The following is a 17,064-nucleotide window of genomic DNA, read 5'->3' on the forward strand; positions in this document are numbered from 1 at the left end:
AAAAGCCCTTCATCAGGAATACATTACTGATGGAAGGGCTTTTGCCCGAAACGCCGATTTTGCTGCTCCTCGGATGCTGTTTGAACTGCTGTGCTTTTCCAGCACCACTCTAACCTAGAATCTGGTTTCCAGCATCTGCAGTCATTGTTTATACCTCAGCTGACAAAAGCACGCATTCAAGTTACAAAGGTTATAAATTCTTAACTTGGAAAACAGCAAAAAAAGAGTGAACTACAAAGCTACCTATTACTCTTACAATGCTGATTATTGAATTCGGTAGAGGTGGGGGGGGGGGGGGGGGGGGGATACACACATGCATCAAGAAACAAGTATGCAAAAATGTTATGTACACAAAAAGCAAGTAACATTTCTCTCCCAACATACACAGCCTGACTAGAGTGTTACCACCATGATTTTTATTGAAAAATCATATGTATTTCAAAAGAGTTCAACTTATCTAATACTATTTAAATATAACAACAGGATGCCCTCAAGTGTGCTGCATGTAAAGCATAATGACTATTGTAATGTAGGAATTATATAGAGTAAGATAATACTGCACAGCTTCCTCAAAACAGGAGAGTCTCAATAAAGTGCAAGAGTGGGATCTTTAGCATTTCCTCTGCTATTTTAGAATTAGTATTTATTCCACTTTGAATTGGTCACCTTCACACTATCAGGCAGTGCATTTCAAATCTGAACCACTCGTTGCACTAGAAAAAGGTATTTCCTTGTGTCTTTGATTGGAAAAAGAACCAGCAATCACTGTAAATCTACACCCGTGGTCATCAACTCCTCAGCTACTGTCAATAACTTTACTAACTCAAAAACATGCGGGATGGGGATGTAGTGGAAACCTTAAAACCTTGAAAAAAAAAATCTGGATGAGTACTTCAAATATCATGACATTCAAGGATATGTTGAATGAAAAGCTTAATATATGAGGAACATTTGAGGACTCTGGGTCTATACTCTGTGTTCAGAAGGTTGAAGAAGGATCTAATAGAAACATACAGAATGGCCTGGACAGAGTAGACGTTGGGAAGGTGGGGTCGGGGAGTCTAGAACTAGAGGGATTTGGTTTAGGGTGAGAGGGAAAAAGATATAAAAGAGACCTAAGGGGCAACTTTTTCACACAGAGGATGGTATGTGTATGGAATGAGCTCCCAGAGGAAGTGGTGGAGGCTGGTACAATTGCAACATTTAAGAGGCATTTGGATGGGTATACAAATAGGAAGGGGTTGGGATATCTGGTCGGCATGGACAGGTTGGACCAAAGGGTCTGTTCCCATGCTGTACATCACTGTGACTCTGTTTCCATTGGTCGAGAGACTAGGATCCAAGGGCACAGCCTTAGAGTAAAGGGACGACCTTTTAGAATAGAGATAAAGGAGAAACTTCATCAGCCAGAGAGTGGGGAATCTATCAAATTCATTGCCACAGAAGACTGTCATTGAGTATATTCAACAGGTCATTGAGTATATTCAACACTGAGATAGATAGGTTCTTGATTATCAAGGAGATCAAGGGTTATGGGGAGAACGGGGTTGAGAAACTTATCAGCCATGATTGACTGGCAGAGCAGACTTGATGGGCTGAATGGCCTAATTTCTGCTCCTATACCTTATGGTCATACGATATTGGTCAAAGGGAAGCTTTTCACTGTAGTTCCTATTGTAAAACACACTAAAATCAAAATCAAATCAGAAGTATAGGAAATTGGGATTAGCATGTTTTTAGTGGTACAGGGCAACCCCTGTATCCGCGAAATGGTTTTCCATGGTTTCGGTTACCTGTGACCCGGACATATTATGGGGAATGTTCCAGAACCAGGGACTGGTGGGCTACTGGGAAAATACGTTTCCCATTTAAATATATGGGTTTGCTCCTACTTGTGGTTTTGGACTTGCACGGTATGTCTTGAAACATATCCCCCATTGGTATGGGGGCGGGGGGAACTACTGTAGTTATGTCAGTGCAAACTCATTGGGTTAAAGAGCCTTTTCTGTGCTCAATGAATCTCATGATTTGAAAACACAAACATTTACATGTTTGCGAGCAAGTAAAGTTGTTGACAGTTGTTGATGACCAGGGGTTGAAAATCAGAGTGGTGCTGGAAAAGCACACCAGGTCAGGCAGCAGCCGAGAAGCAGGAACTTTCCTGCTCCTTGGATGCTGCCTGACCTGCTGTGCTTTTCCAGCACCACTCTGATCTAATCTCTGGTTTCCAGCATCTGCAGTCCTCACTTTTGCCAGGGGTTGTAGATTTACAGTGATTGCTGTTTCTTTTTGAGATGTACAAAACTTAGGATATGCTTTGACTATTAAATAGTCTGATTTTGAGACACCGGTGTTGGGCTGGGGTGTTCAAAGTTAAAAATCACAACACCAGGTTATAGTCCAACAAGTTTAATTGGAAGCACTAGCTTTCGGAACGCTGCTCCTTCAATCACCTGATGGAGTGGCACTTGGAAAGCTAGTGCTTCCAAATAAACCTGTTGGACTTTAACCTGGTGTTGTGATTTTTTTTATCTATTAAATAGGACAGCAAAAAAAAAGTTAGTTTGATTAACATTAATCAAACCGTTGGTATCCAAAACCAATAACATTTAAGCACAGCTTTGAGACCATGCCATGCGAGCAGCCTTTGGGAACTGGTACATTCTGTAGATTATAAAGGATGAGGTATGCGTTCAAGGTGGAGTTTCTTAAATGCGTGGAAACTATTTTTTCAAATCTACAGAAGGCTTTTTAAAAACAAATTAAACTGATGATATTTAAACATATCCATGTTAAATGATTTAAACAACACAAATGCAGTCATTTCTAGAGGCGATTTGGAGATGCTGGTGTTGGACTGGAGTGTACAAAGTTAAAAATCACACAAGGAGAAAGGTGAGGATTGCAGATGCTGGAGATCAGAGCTGAAAATGTGTTGCTGGAAAAGCGCAGCAGGTCAGGCAGCATCCAAGGAGCAGGAGAACCAAAGAAGGGCTTCCTGAAGAAGGGCTCATGCCCGAAACGTCGAATCTCCTGCTCCTTGGATGCTGCCTGACCTGCTGCACTTTTGCAGCAACACATTTTCAGCTAAAAATCACACAACCCCAGGTTGTAGTCCAACAGGTTTATTTGGAAACTCGAGCTTTCAGAGCGCTTCTCCTTCATCAGGTGGTTGTGACGCACAGGGGCATGGTGTTTGAAGGCAGGGTTTTATGTTCACTAGGCTTGCCACAAACTGTTTTGTTATTTACACACAAAAATAAAACAAACAAACTTTCTCCACCAATCTCTGGTATGTTAAACCCACTATTATTTACTAGAGAACTCAGCTTTTGCATATTCAATTCAAGAGGAATGTCATCTGAGAGTTGTAAGCCTGTGGAATTCTTTACTGTCAAGGTTGGGTCGTTAAGTATAGTGAAGACTAAGACACACAAATCATTAATCAGTCAGAGGAAATCAAGGGTTACGGTGTAAAGGCAGGAGAGTGGAGCTGGGGATCATCAGATCAATCATCATCTCATTCGAGGGCAGAGTAGACTCAATGGTCTGTTTCTGCTTCCATGTCTTGCAGGATTGCCAGAGAGAGAGCCTCCATGCCCCGATGATGGGGTCACATGCATAGGGTGGGCCCTCACAGGTCAAAATATTCCCTCCAAGAAGCCCATCCTCTCCCGAGGTAACCACTGTACTGAAGGTATAGGTGCCCCACAGTATTTCTCCACCCTCCCACCGCTGATTGCCAGGGGTGTTGCCAAGCTGAGAAGGGCTTCCACACCGAATCAGAAGAAAATACATCCACTGTCTCACAATTTGCAAGCTCAGAAACCCCATTTCAATCCTGAAAGTGCAAGGAAAATCCAGCACCAAACAGCAAAACAAAAAACTGTCAAGCAACAGAAAGAGAGCCCAGATCACAAGCATTTGTAATTATGTCTCATCATAAATTTAAACAACACCAATACAGTCAGATAAACCACATGTTTCACCGAAAACTCTAATACCATGTAACTACAAATACAGAAACTATCAAATGGCAATAAATGCTCAACAGTGTAAGGCAGAAACTTGCTACAAAACAAGTATACTTGCCAATCAAAAAATTATGCCTGATTTTTAAATTCAAACTGCTCCAGCAGTCTTTCACAAACCAATGAAATAAAATAACCAATACTGCTTAAGGATTGTAAAATCTTCATTTTCCAGATGCAAAAAATTGCATCCGATGATTTTGTTTTGTTTTGTACAGCATTCAAATTGAAACTCTGTTATGGATGCTCCCTCTGGGCTCATTGGCATAGGTAGTGCCCTAACCTCTGGATCAGAATCTATGACCTTGAGTTCCACCTAGCCCAGAGTTGCACAAAATGTTGATTCAAGACTAAGCAGCCTTGAACAAATCTTAATTACAAACAGGCCAGTGAGTTAGGGCAACTCACAAGCCCACATAAGGATGAACTCTAAAGAGAACTGTATGTAAGTGGTTAAAAATCACACAAACACCAGGTTATAGTCCAACAGGTTTATTTGAAAGTACCAGCTTTTGGAGCGCTGCTCCTTCATCAGGGTGTGAGATTCTTAACTTTGTCCACCCCAGACCAACACCAGCATCACTACATCATGTACTTACAAAGCAGTTCAAGAGGTCAAGAAAAATAAAACCTAAATCCCACAAACCTAAATGTATTTTGAAGAGTTCAGACACAGAAGGAAAAAAATATGTAAAATAAGTTTGCAAATGATATCCATAATTTCTCAGTGTGGTGACACATCAAGGGCGCTGTAAAGTGTGTCAAATTTGTACTGTATGAAGAGATTAGATTAGATTCCCTAACAGTGTGGAAACAGACCCTTCGGCCCAACAAGTCCACACCGACCCCTGAAGAAAGAGTGACCCATTCAGACCGGTTCTCTTCTGTGTATGCAATGACCTCTTTTAAATAAAGGAAATAAAAGTAAACAAGACAACTTAGTCTGACCATTAAAAAAAACTAAATGACCACCTGGCTTAATCTCACTAGGTAAAGCTTGGTTAAAGTTTAATTTCATTCATAAATTAGTACAAAAAGTCCAAAACTAAACAGGACTTTGTTCATTTTGATACACAAACCCGTACGGTTAAAAAATGTTAAAGGAAGACATCAGAGCACTGAGAGACAAAGTTCTCTTAGTTTCATTTTTTAAAAACTACTATTCCCTTCTCTCTACCACTCGGATTAAATTAATAACAATACTTTTCAATAACAATTAATAATAATACTTTTCTAAAGTATTCAAGCCGTGCGCTCATTTGCAAATTTCCTGCTTTTAAAAGTCCAGGAGTTGAAAGAGAGACGCTCAACAGAGAAACGATACCCGATTATATTTTTAAAAAAAATAAAAGATGTAGTTTAGTGAAGGGAGGACTTACCAGCAGCAAAATGATCAACGCCGCCATTGCCCGGGAATTTGCACCTAAAGTGAATCGGCGGAAAAAAAATCGCTCCTGGAAGCTGATGGCAGAGGGAGCCGGTGAGTGACTGGTAGGTCAGATTTCTGGGTCGTGAAACAAAAAAAAAGTTTGTGCGAGTAATTAAAAAAAAGTAGTAATTTTTTGTTTTTGGTGAACACACCTTCCGAAAAATATGTGAAATCCGCGTTAAAATGTATATTTCGTCTAAAAAAATGCGAAGTTCACAAAAAGTCTAGAAGCTCAGACTCTGGAAATGGATGAGGTTTTTACGCGTTTAAAAAAATAAGCCAGCGAAGAGACAACTAAAGTTACTCTAGTCCAAGGTAACCTTTTAAGAAAGTGACTTCTTCCCCCTGCTGCTTTCTCCTCAGAGTGGCAGCCGCTTGTTTCCCCACAACTGGCTTTAGGCTCTGGCTGGGAGTGAACACCCGCCCTTCTCTCCTTCACCCACTCACCTGGGCGCGGCTCCAGGTGAGCTCTCTCCGCCCTCTCTCCTCTCTCACACCTTTCCCTTCCCTCTCTCAGACACTTACCTGGCGATGCTCCAGGTGAGTTCCCTCCTCAGACCCTCACCTGGGTGACGCTCCAGGTGAGTTCCCCCCCAGACCCTCACCTGGGTGACGCTCCAGGTGAGTTCCCCCCCAGACCCTCACCTGGGTGAGTTCCCTCCTCAGACCCTCACCTGGATGAGTTCCCTCCTCAGACCCTCACCTGGGTGAGTTCCCTCCTCAGACCCTCACCTGGATGAGTTCCCTCCTCAGACCCTCACCTGGGTGAGTTCCCTCCTCAGACTCTCACCTGGGTGAGTTCCCTCTTCTCTCAGAGCCTCACCTGGGTAATGCTCCAGGTGAGTTCCACCCCCCACACTCTCACCTGAGTGAGTTCCACCCCCCACACTCTCACCTGAGTGAGTTCCCCCCTCAGACCCTCACCTGAGTGAGTTCCCTCCTCAGACCTTCACCTGGGTGAGTTCCCTCCTCTCTCAGAGCTTCACCTGGGTGACATTCCAGGTGAGTTCCCCCCCCCCCCCAGACCCTCACCTGAGTCAGTTCCCTCATCAGACCTTCACCTGAGTCAGTTCCCTCCTCTCTCAGACCCTCACTGCTAATGCACTGCTGCCTCACAGCAACAGGGACCTGGGTTCAATTCCCACACTTGGTGACTCTGGAGTTTGCACATTCTCCCCGTGTCTGTGTGGGTTTCCTCCGGGTGCTCCGGTTTCCTCTCGCAATCCAAAGATGTGCAGGTCAGGTGAATTGGCCATGCTAAATTGCCCATAGTGTTAGGTGCATTAGTCAGGGGTAAATATAGGGTAGGGGAATGGGTCTGGGTGGGTTCTATTTGGAAGGTTGGTGTGGACTTGTTGGGCCAAATGGTCTGTTTCCACACTGTAGGGAACCTAATCTCACCTGGGGTGATGCTTTGATCTTCACCTGAGTGAGGTACCCTCTCTCTCAGAACCATACCTGGGTGACCCTCCAGGTGAGTTTCCTCCTCTCCCAAACCCTCGCCTGGGTGAGGCCCCAGGCAATCTCTCCCCACCCCTCTGCACTACTTGCAGCAGCAAAAGGGGGTGGGGCTTCCCTCTCTGTGCATCACCTGTCAGGCAGAGCCCAGTTCCCCAGGTATGTGTATACACCAGCTCCATCTCCATGGTAACCAGGAAGGACCATGAGATGGCACAACAGGTCTGCTCCTCACCAGTCAGGTAATGTATGTCAGAACAGTGCTGACTAAGACAGTTCACAGGATTCTTTAAAAATGACGAATACATTCTGTATCGATCAACTGATACTAATTTTCAGCAAATGGGTGGGTTCCTCTTGCTTGCTCCTCTGTTACTACCAATCCGAATGCTTAACATTCCTGCCTACTCTTCACTTCCCCAACCCTCCACATGACCTCTCATACACTTTCTTATCGAGAATCTACCCAGTTCTTTCTTTAAAAGTATTCAAAGACTCTGCTTGCAGTGTCATTTGTGGCAGAGAGTTCCAATGACTCTCAGTGAGAAAAACATTTCTCTTCTCTCTCTTAATTTGGTGCTCCCTTAAACTGAAACAGCGTCCCTCCTAATTCTAGGAACTCCTACAAGAGGAAATGTTCTTTCCTCATCCACCCTGTTTATGGGGAAGAAATGTAATAGTAACGTCACTGTAATCCAGGTTAATGATCTGGGAGGACATATTTAAATCCCATTGTGTCAAATGGTAAAAATTGAAGTCAATAAATCTGGACTTCAAAGTTAGTCTAATAGTAACCATCTGTATTGTCATAAAGAGCTATCCTTACCTGGTCTGGCCTGCATGTCACTCCAGACCCACAGCAGTATGGTGCACTCTTTACTGCTCTCCAATGGCTGAGCAAGCCACTCATTGTCACACAACCATTGTTTTCATTCCTTCTACCTTTTCCAGATGGACCATGCAGCATGAATAGGTTTCACAGGTCGGCATAACATTGGGGGCCGAAGAGCCTGTACTGCGCTGTAATGTTCTACGTTCTATCAACACAGACGTCAGGCAATAGCAAACACAACCCTGCCAAATCTACAAAATTGTCCCTCATTATAATGGGGGAAGCATGTGCTGCCAATGGGAGAGCTATCTTACGGACTAGCCTGACACGATCACATTCGTGGAATCGTACCTTACACACCAAGTTCCAGACACCACCGTCGCCATCCAAAGTAATACAGAAACATAGAAGATGTGGGAAGGAGTCGGTCATTTGAGCCCCTCGAGCCTGCTACACCATTCAATATAATCATGGCTGACCATCAAACTCAGTACCCTCATCCCACCCTCTCTCCCCATATCCCTTGATACTTTTTGCCAGAACACCAAATACCTTTTGAAACAGTGTAAATGTTTTGGCCTCAACCATAAGGCATAGGAGCAGAAATTAGGCCATTCAGCCCATCGAGTCTGCTCCACCATTCAATCATGGCTGATAAGTTTCTCAACCCCATTCTCCCGCTTTCTCCCCGTAACCCTTGATCCCCTTGATACTCAAGAACCTATCTATCTCAGTCTTAACTACACTCAATGACCTGACCTGCACAGTCTTCTGTGGCAGTGAATTGTCACTTTCTGTGCAGTGAATTCCACACTTCATGGATGAAGAAATATTTCCTTATCTCAGTTCTTATCCTTAAATTATGACCCCTGGACTCCCCCACTATCAGGAACATTCTTCTTTCATTTACCGTGTCTAGTCCTATTAGAAGTTTATGTCCCTTGTGTATCCTAGAGGGGGCAACACAGTGGTGTTCAGCTGGGAAGGAGTTACCCTCAGAGTTATTCTAGTGTTATTCATTACAAATGTGGTAAATCTCCGTTAACAACTAAACTATATTCCAGATTTGAAATTAATCTCAGACAAATATATTCATGCAGCAAACAAAACAATACTGCTCTGCAAAGCTGATGTGAGCTTTACAAAAAAACAATGCAAAAAGAGAAAGACATCCTGGAGGATTGGTTCTGAGCTCAAAAGAGAAAATGGAATGACTTCTCATTGTTCAGCAAGTTTCCTATTACTGAAATTGAAATGCTATCATTGCAGAATGATGGAACATCTTCAAACCAGGTGGTCCCCAATCAGTTCAGAAGGCAAGTCAGTTTGCCTTTAGTGTCCCAGTAGAAGTAGTTATCAGGGTTTTTGAGGTAGTCAGAGACACTGATGTCTAGAAATTCCTCAGGTCTTCACATTTCTTTAATTGAAAGAATGATCTGTCCAGCTTGACCTGCTATCATGTTCCCCTTTTGTTTTAAGCAAAAAAAAAACACCTTGGAGGTCTTTTATTTTCTACTAGAGACCTGTGTCCTGGAAAAAACAAGAAACAACTTCAGAAGACTGTAGTTGGCAATCTTCAGCACATGGCTGTCCATCTCTTCTGATACAAAATTGTCCAGCAATTAAAACCATAAACTTCTCTCTTAAAAGCTTTGCTTGGCTGCTTCCCAAAGTTATTCATAGAGTTATACAGCATAGAGACAGGCCCTTCAGTCCACCATGTAATTGACAGCCAACAGGAGAAGGCCCCTCAAGCTTGCACTACCATTCTTTAGGATCATAGCTGATCCGACATTCCTCACACCCACCTTCCTGCCCTTTCCCTTGGTTCCCCGACTGATCAAGAATCTATCAGTCTCTGCCTTAAATATACACGAGAACGCTGCCCCCACAGCTCTCTGGGGCAAGGGGAGTTCCAAAGACTCACAACCCTCAGAGAGAAGAAATTCCTCCTCATCTCCGTCTGAAATTGGTGCCATTTTATTCTGAGACTGTACCCTCTGGTCCTCGACTCTCCCAGAAGGGGAAACATCCTCTCAGCATTGACCCTGTCAAACCCCTTAAGAATCTGATATGTTTGACCTCACATTCTTCTAAACTCCAGTGAGTAGAATCCCAATCTATTTACCCTTTGCTCATGAGACAATCCCTCAGAACATTAACTCAGTTTCTCTCTCCATGGTTGCTTCCAGATCTGCTGAGTTTCTGTTTTTTACTTGTGTTTTGATAAGTTAACAGAGAGTTAATGAGAATAAAGCAGTTGACGAAGTGTACATGAACTTCCAAAAGATGTTTGATAAATTCCGCACAACCGACTAATAACAACAATCAAAAGCCATGAAACAGAAAGGGTACAATGGCATCATTGATATGTATGTGATTGAGTGACAGGAAACAGAGGTTTCTGCTAAATGAATGCTTTTCTGGAAAAAGACATACACTGCAGTGGTTGGTAGTAGGATCCACTGTCGGGCCGCACAGTGACTCAGTGGTTAGCACTGCTGTCTCACAGCACTGGGAATCCAGGTCCAATTCCAGCCTCTGGCGACTATCTGTATGGAGTTTGCACATTCTCCCCATGTCTGTGTGGGTCTCTTCCGGCTGCTCCAGTTTCCTCCCACAATCCAAATATGTGCAGGTTAGGGTGGATTGGCCATGCTAAATTGCCATCGTGTTGAGGGATGTGTAGGTTAAGTGCATTAGTCAGGGGTAAATGTAAGGGAGTGGGTCTGGGTGGCTTGCTCTTTAGAGGGTCGGTGTGGACTTGTTGGGCCAAATAGCCTGTTTCCACACCATAGGGATTCTATGATTTTCTTGAGAGGAGAATGAGGGGTCTTGTGTCGATTGGGAGAAATTTTGTTTCCATTGGTGGAAGGTTTGTGAACCAAGAGGGTAGTCAGCTCAAGAGGACTTTGCATTGCAGAAACTGAGAGACATGGCTTTTCCAAAAGCTATGTTGTGAACAGGGAGGTTGAATGTGTATGAAGAAGAGGTTTTGGGAAGACTAGCAGTACCTCAAGGGGGTACATGAATTAGCTCCAATAAAATGCATCCAGTGTTCCCACCAAATTTTTTTCTCATGTGTGGACCTCTGATGTTCCATGTGCAGCAGCTATTTCCAGAACCAGAAATCATCCATTTTGGTCAGAACAGCAAAATGGACGATTATTGAAATGGTGAAAAATTGCAGCATGCTGCTGTGCAGAGGGACCTGGGCGTCCTTGTGCATGAATCACCTGGTTTGCAGGTGTAGCAGGAAATAAAGAAGGCAAATGGAATATTGAGCTTTATTGCTAGAGGGTTGGAGTTTAAAAGCAGGGAAGTTATGCTGCAGCTGTATAGGGTGCTGGTGAGGCCACACCTGGAGTACTGTGTGCAGTTTTGGTCTCCTTACTTGAGAAAGGATGGCCTGGCACTGGAGGGGGTGCAGAGGAGGTTCACCAGGTTGATTCCGGAGCTGGAGTTGGCTTATGAGGAGAGACTGATGAGAGTGGGACTACAGTCATTGGAATTTCGCAGAGTGAGGGAGGATCTTAGAGAAACATATAAAATGATGAAGGGAATGGATAAGGTAGAATCAGGGAGATTGTTTCCACTGGTGGGTGAAACTAGATCTAGGGGGCGTAGCCTCAAAATAAGGGGAGGGCAGGTTTAGGATTGAGTTGGGAAGGAACATCTTCACCCAGAGGGTCGTGAATCTGTGGAATTCCCCGCCCAGTGAAGCAGTTGAGGCTACCTCGTTGAATGTTTTTAAAGCGGCAATAGATAGATTTTTGAACAGTAAAGGAATTAACGGTTATGGTGAGGGGATGGGTAAGTGGAGCTCAGAACATGAAAAGATCAGCCATGATTTTATTGAATGGCAGAGCAGGCTCGATGGGCCAAATGGTCTACTCCTGCTCCTATTTCTTATGTTCTTATAGAGTGATGGGTGTCAGTATGTGGATCAGGGAATGTTGGATTCATTGTAAACTGGTGATAGAAATCAGGGCAGACACTAGGTGTGCTTGCTACAACCATTCCAGCTGTAGAGATGGCGTCAAAGGAGTGGAGGTTTGCAAAATATTACACCCTTCATCACATGAAGTGGAGAAATACAAATCTGGCAATTACAGTTCAGTCAGTTTGATATCAGCAGCAGAGAATCCTCCAGGAACAATGATTTGGTCCCAACAACAGAAACTTTGGAAGCGTTTTGAGGATTCCATTAATTTAAATCACTTGTAAATCATCCAAAATATTGTGGCACCATCATTGACAATCAGAAAAGAGAATACTTAAAATTCTCACTCCTGCTCCTGAATGGATAATGGCCTTAGTTAAGAATTGAATGAATGAATAATACATCACCGTGCGATTGAGGCATGTTGGAAAATTCCCCAATGTAAAGTATTAAGAATTAATTGACTGACAATAGAAGATAACAAATGAATTTGATATATTGGATGTACGACATTGGGTGGAAGAAAAGTGTGTGTGTGTGTTTACGTAAGAGAGAGTGAGTGTGTATGTGTATCTGTGTGATAGTATTTGTGTGTGTGTCTGTACATGCATGTATACATGTGAGTGTGTGTGTTTGCGTGAGAGAGTGTGTGTGTGTATGTGTATCTGTGTGAGAGTATTTGTGTGTGTGAGTGTGTGTGTTTGTACATGCATGTATACGTGTGAGTGTGTGTGTGTACATGCATATATGTGTGTGTATTTGTGTGTATGGGTGTGTAAATGTCTGTGTGTGTGTGTGAGAAAGTGTGCGTGTGTCTGTCACTCCCTCTCATATTGATATTTGCATCTGACACATCTTCTAATCTGTGCCTCATTTGCCTGAACTCTTGCTCCGAGTCAGGAAGATATTTCCCTGGTATCCCCTACCAAGCCATCTTGACCTGCAGAAAGAAAGGGTGAGCATTAGTCAGTTTCTGTTAGTGTGCACAGCAAGGACATCATCATAAGTGAACCAGCTCTCTAAGCATTTATTTAATTATCAATCTCCTGCCTTTCCCTGTAGCCATACATATTGTTCTATTTAAATGCCCCCAAGTATATCTCAATTGAACCCGCCTCCACATCGTCTGGACCACTCATTGTGTATAAGTGTTATTTTCTCACATTTACTTCTAATGTAAAACAGTTTGAAATGTGTTCTCTGGCTCAAGCCCCTTTTACAAGTGGGAACAGTTTCTTCCTGTCCACTCTGCAGAGATCCCTCATGATATTGGAAAGTTATATCAAAGCACCCCCTGCCTTCTCCTATCCAATGGAAATTGTCACAATATCTCCGGCCTTTCCTCAGAGCTGAAGTTTCCTTAGTACCATTCTCATACATTTCACCTTCCCAATACAATCATATCCTTCTGGAAATGGGCACACAGAACTGCACTCAATAGGTCTAACCCACGTCCTAGATAAGTTCAACATAACCTCCCAGCTGTTATACTCTATGCCCATCTTAATGAAGCCTAGAGCATTGCATATTTTATCAACATCTCTGTCCACATATTCTGCCATGTTCAATGACTTTTGTACATACACCCAGGTCCCTCTGCTCCTGCAGTCCTTTAGAATAGTACTGTTTATTTTGTACAGTCTCTCCATTTCCTTTGTACCAAAGTGTATCACCTCACATTTCTCTGCACTGAATGTCATCTGGGAGATAGTGAGGACTGCAGATTGCTGGAGAGTCAGAGTAGATCGAGTGTGGCACTGGAAAAAGCACAGCCGGTCAGGCAGCATCTGAGGAGCAGGAGAGTCGATGATGAAAGTCCTGTTCAGGGGTCCTCCCTGAAACGTTGATTCTTCTGCTCCTCAGATGCTGCCTGATCTGCTGTGCTTTTTCCAGTGCCGCACTCTGTTTATTCTGCCATCTACTCCACCAAGTTGTCAATGTCCTTTTAAGCTCCATACTGTCCTTTTCATAGTTTATACTTCTCCCAAGTTTTATGTCATCTTTGAAATAGCAAGGGTCCCAATACTGACCCCTGGAAACTCGTCTATGAACATTCATCTACCTGAAAAATATCCATGACCTCTCACTCTTTGCTTTCTATCCCTCCATCAATTTTGTGCCCACTTCCTGCATGTCAAGAACTAGAGGGTATAATTTTAGGGTGAGAGGGGAAAAATTTAAAAGGGACTTGAGGGGCAACATTTTCACACAGAGGATGGTGCGTGTATGGAATGAGCTGACAGAGGAAGTGGTGGAGGCTGGTACAATTACAACATTTAAAAAGCATCTGGATGGGTAAATGGATAGGAAGGGTTTGGAGGGATAGGGGCCAAGTGCTGGTGAATGGGACTAGATTGGGATATCTAACCAGCATGGACGAGTTGGACCAAACAATCTGTTTCCATGCTGTATATATCTCTAGGACCCTATGCCTCTAAAACAAAATGAAAAACACAGGTGTGTAGGGGCTTATGTGTTTAGCACAGCGTAGTGAGGGAGAGGAACAGAGATGGGGAGTGTTTTGCATTACAGAGAGTGTAAAAGCAAGGAAGGAGGATTTGCAAAAGTTGGTGTCTTTTACAAGCAGAGAAAAGTGAAATTAATACACTGAAGGAAATGTAAAAAGGGAAGAGACTGTCAGATGAAGGATGAAAAGGTGCATGGAGTGTTGAGGGACCCCCTTGGGCAAGGTGGGGAGATAAAGAAGTGGCCTCTCCACCAGACAATCTTTTGACTCTCTTGTCATAGTGACCTTTGACCCTGGCACAGAGATCAGAAGAAAACTTATGGAAGACTCAAAGCATTAACTCTGTTTCCCTCTCCACAGAGTTCCCTCCCTCTCCTCATACCGACTGAGTTTCTACAGCAGTTTATAGTTTTTATTCCTGGGACTGATGCTGGCATTTTTAAGAAAATCACTCATGGTACATGGGCACTGCTGGCTTCCCCATCCCTAATTGCCCCCGAGAAGGTAGTGGTGAGCTGCCTTCTTAATCCATTGAATTCTGTGTGCTATAGGTAGACCCACAATGTCTTTAGGGTATATTTCCAAGTGAGGATGGTGAGTAACTTGGAGGGGAACTTGCAGGGGGTGTTGTTCCCATGTATCTGCTTCCCTTGTCCTTCTAGACGGAAGTGGTTGTGGGTTTAGAAGGTGCTGTCTGAGGATCTTTGGTGAATTTCTGCAGTGCATCTTGTAGATGGTACACACTGCTGCTACTGAGTGTGGGTGGTGGAGGGAGGGGGTGTTTGTGGATGTGGTGCCAATCAAGAGGATTGCTTTGTCCTGGATGGTGTCAAGCTTCTTGAGTGTAGTTGGAGCTGCCCCCATCCAGGGCAAGTGGGGAGTATTCCATCACACTCCTGACTTGTGCCTTGTAGATGGTGGACAGGTTTTGGGGAGTCAGGAGGTGAGTTACTCACTGCAGTATTCCTAGCGTCTTCCTGGTCTTGTAGCACCATGGCCCTGCAGCTGATGACAATGGGTGACATCCCTCCATGTCCTGACCTGATTAAATAGGACCCCGAGGCGGCATCAGAAAATCCGGAGTTAACCCTTTGTCACACTTCAGCAGCCATAAACAAATTTTTGTTTACTTTTGAAAAGGAGCAATTGATTGTTTGGGGATATTCTTTGTGCATGTCTTGGCATGTTCCCCACACGATCACTTTGTTGTTGCCTTTGCAGGGCAGTTTGTGAAGGATATTCCTGCTGGGAGTGGGCTTTTTTGTTTCATATAAGCAGGTATTTTTGGGGGGAAGCTTGTCCAGTGTGTATTTGTGTGCTACTTTCTCCCTCCACCCTCCCTTTGCCCCTTTTTCCGTTTTGGTTATATGGCGACGCAAATCGATACTATTTATGGGCTTTCAGAAGATGAAGAAGAATCCCGTGTTCTCAGAGTCAAGGTTATTTCAGGCATTGATCTGGCTAAAAAAGACATCTTTGGAGCCAGGTGTTAGAGGTGATTACCTCGAATTCTAGGAGCAGCAATTCCTGTTTTATATGCTGTTGCATTGTTTTGGAACTTTGAAAAAAAAAGTCAAAACAACAGCAGTTTAAAAGGGAGAAGAGCAGACAAAGGAAGCACATGGTGAAGACAGTGCAGGACAGAGAGAGAGAGAGAAAACCTGCACAGTTACTGCCTTTGCTGTTTGAATTTGTGTATCGCTGGACATCGGAGTGCATCTGGGAAAATGAACAAACAGTGAAATTCACAACTAATCTTGGAGGAACTGTTGGGTGAAGTTCACAGCAGAGAATCAGATAAGTTAATTGTTGTTTTAAGTCTGTCCAAGAGAAAGGCTGCAGTAGTGAGTATAGTGGATTCTTTCTTGATTATATGTTTTTGGAGATAAGTCTCTTGATTAAACTTAAAATATAAGCCATAGCTATTAATTTAACCTGGGACAGTGTTTGTAGAGGAATAAGACAGTGTTATTTTCTGGGTCTGTAGATTGTGAAGGAGGAAAAATGGTCTTTGCAGTGATATGTACTTCTTGTCAGATGTGGGAGTTTAAAGAGAGTTAAGGGTTACTGCGGATTATATCTGCCATAAATGCTGTTGGATGTGAATCTTATCAGATCGAGTGGATCAGTTGGAGAGACAGGTAGAAGCGATGAGGAATTTGCAATAGCAACAGTATGTGATGGATGGCAGTTTCAGAAAGGGGGGAAAGTGTCAGATACAGTCACATAGATGGGTTAACTCCAGAAAGGGTAAGAGAGGTAGGCAGCTAGAGCAGGAGTCTTTTGTGGATATACCCGTTTCAAACAGTTATGCTGTTTTGGAAAATGTTGGGGGTGATGGATTCTCAGGGGACTGTAGCACAAACAGCCAAGTTTCTGGTATTGAGACTGGCTCTAATGCGAGGAGGGGTACATCGGCTTCCAAGAGATCAATTGTGTTAGGGGATTCTGTAGTCAGAGGTACAGACAGACGTTTCTGTGGCCAGCAGAGAAAAAGCAGAATGTTGTGTTGTTTCCCTGGTGCCAGGATCAAGGATGTGTCAGAGAGGGTGCAGAATGTTCTCACGGGGGAGAGGGGCCAGCAAGAGGTCATTGTCCACATTGGAACCAACGACATTGGAAGGTAAAAGGTTGAGACTCTGAAGGGAGAATACAGAGAGTTGGGTAGAAATTTTAAAAGGAGGTCCTCAAGGGTAGTAATATCTGGATTACTCCCAGTGCTATGAGCTAGTGAGGGCAGGAATAGGAGGATAAAGCAGAAGAATGCATGGCTGAGGAGCTGGTGTATGGGAGAATGATTCACATTTTTGGATCATTGGAATCTCTTTTGGGGTAGAAATGACCTGTACAAGAAGGACGGATTGCACCTAAATTGGAAGGGGACTAATATACTGGCAGGGAAAT

General features: G+C 43.6%; 1 protein-coding gene across 1 annotated transcript in view; it reads right to left on the bottom strand.

Moving 5' to 3' along the window:
* Nucleotides 1–5,875, bottom strand: part of LOC140476861 (desmocollin-1-like) — a 43,022-nt gene extending 37,147 nt beyond the window's left edge. Inside the window, exons 1-2 of the mRNA XM_072569731.1 lie at nucleotides 5,781–5,875; nucleotides 5,411–5,535 (exon numbers count right to left, since the gene is read on the bottom strand). Of these exons, the coding sequence (XP_072425832.1) occupies nucleotides 5,411–5,437 (27 nt within the window). The 5' untranslated portion in view covers nucleotides 5,438–5,535; nucleotides 5,781–5,875. The remainder of the gene's footprint in view (nucleotides 1–5,410; nucleotides 5,536–5,780) is intronic.
* Nucleotides 5,876–17,064: the final 11,189 nt, after the last annotated feature.

The sequence above is a fragment of the Chiloscyllium punctatum genome, chromosome 5 (genome assembly GCF_047496795.1).
Source record: "Chiloscyllium punctatum isolate Juve2018m chromosome 5, sChiPun1.3, whole genome shotgun sequence".
In the NCBI taxonomy this organism is placed as follows: domain Eukaryota; kingdom Metazoa; phylum Chordata; class Chondrichthyes; order Orectolobiformes; family Hemiscylliidae; genus Chiloscyllium; species Chiloscyllium punctatum.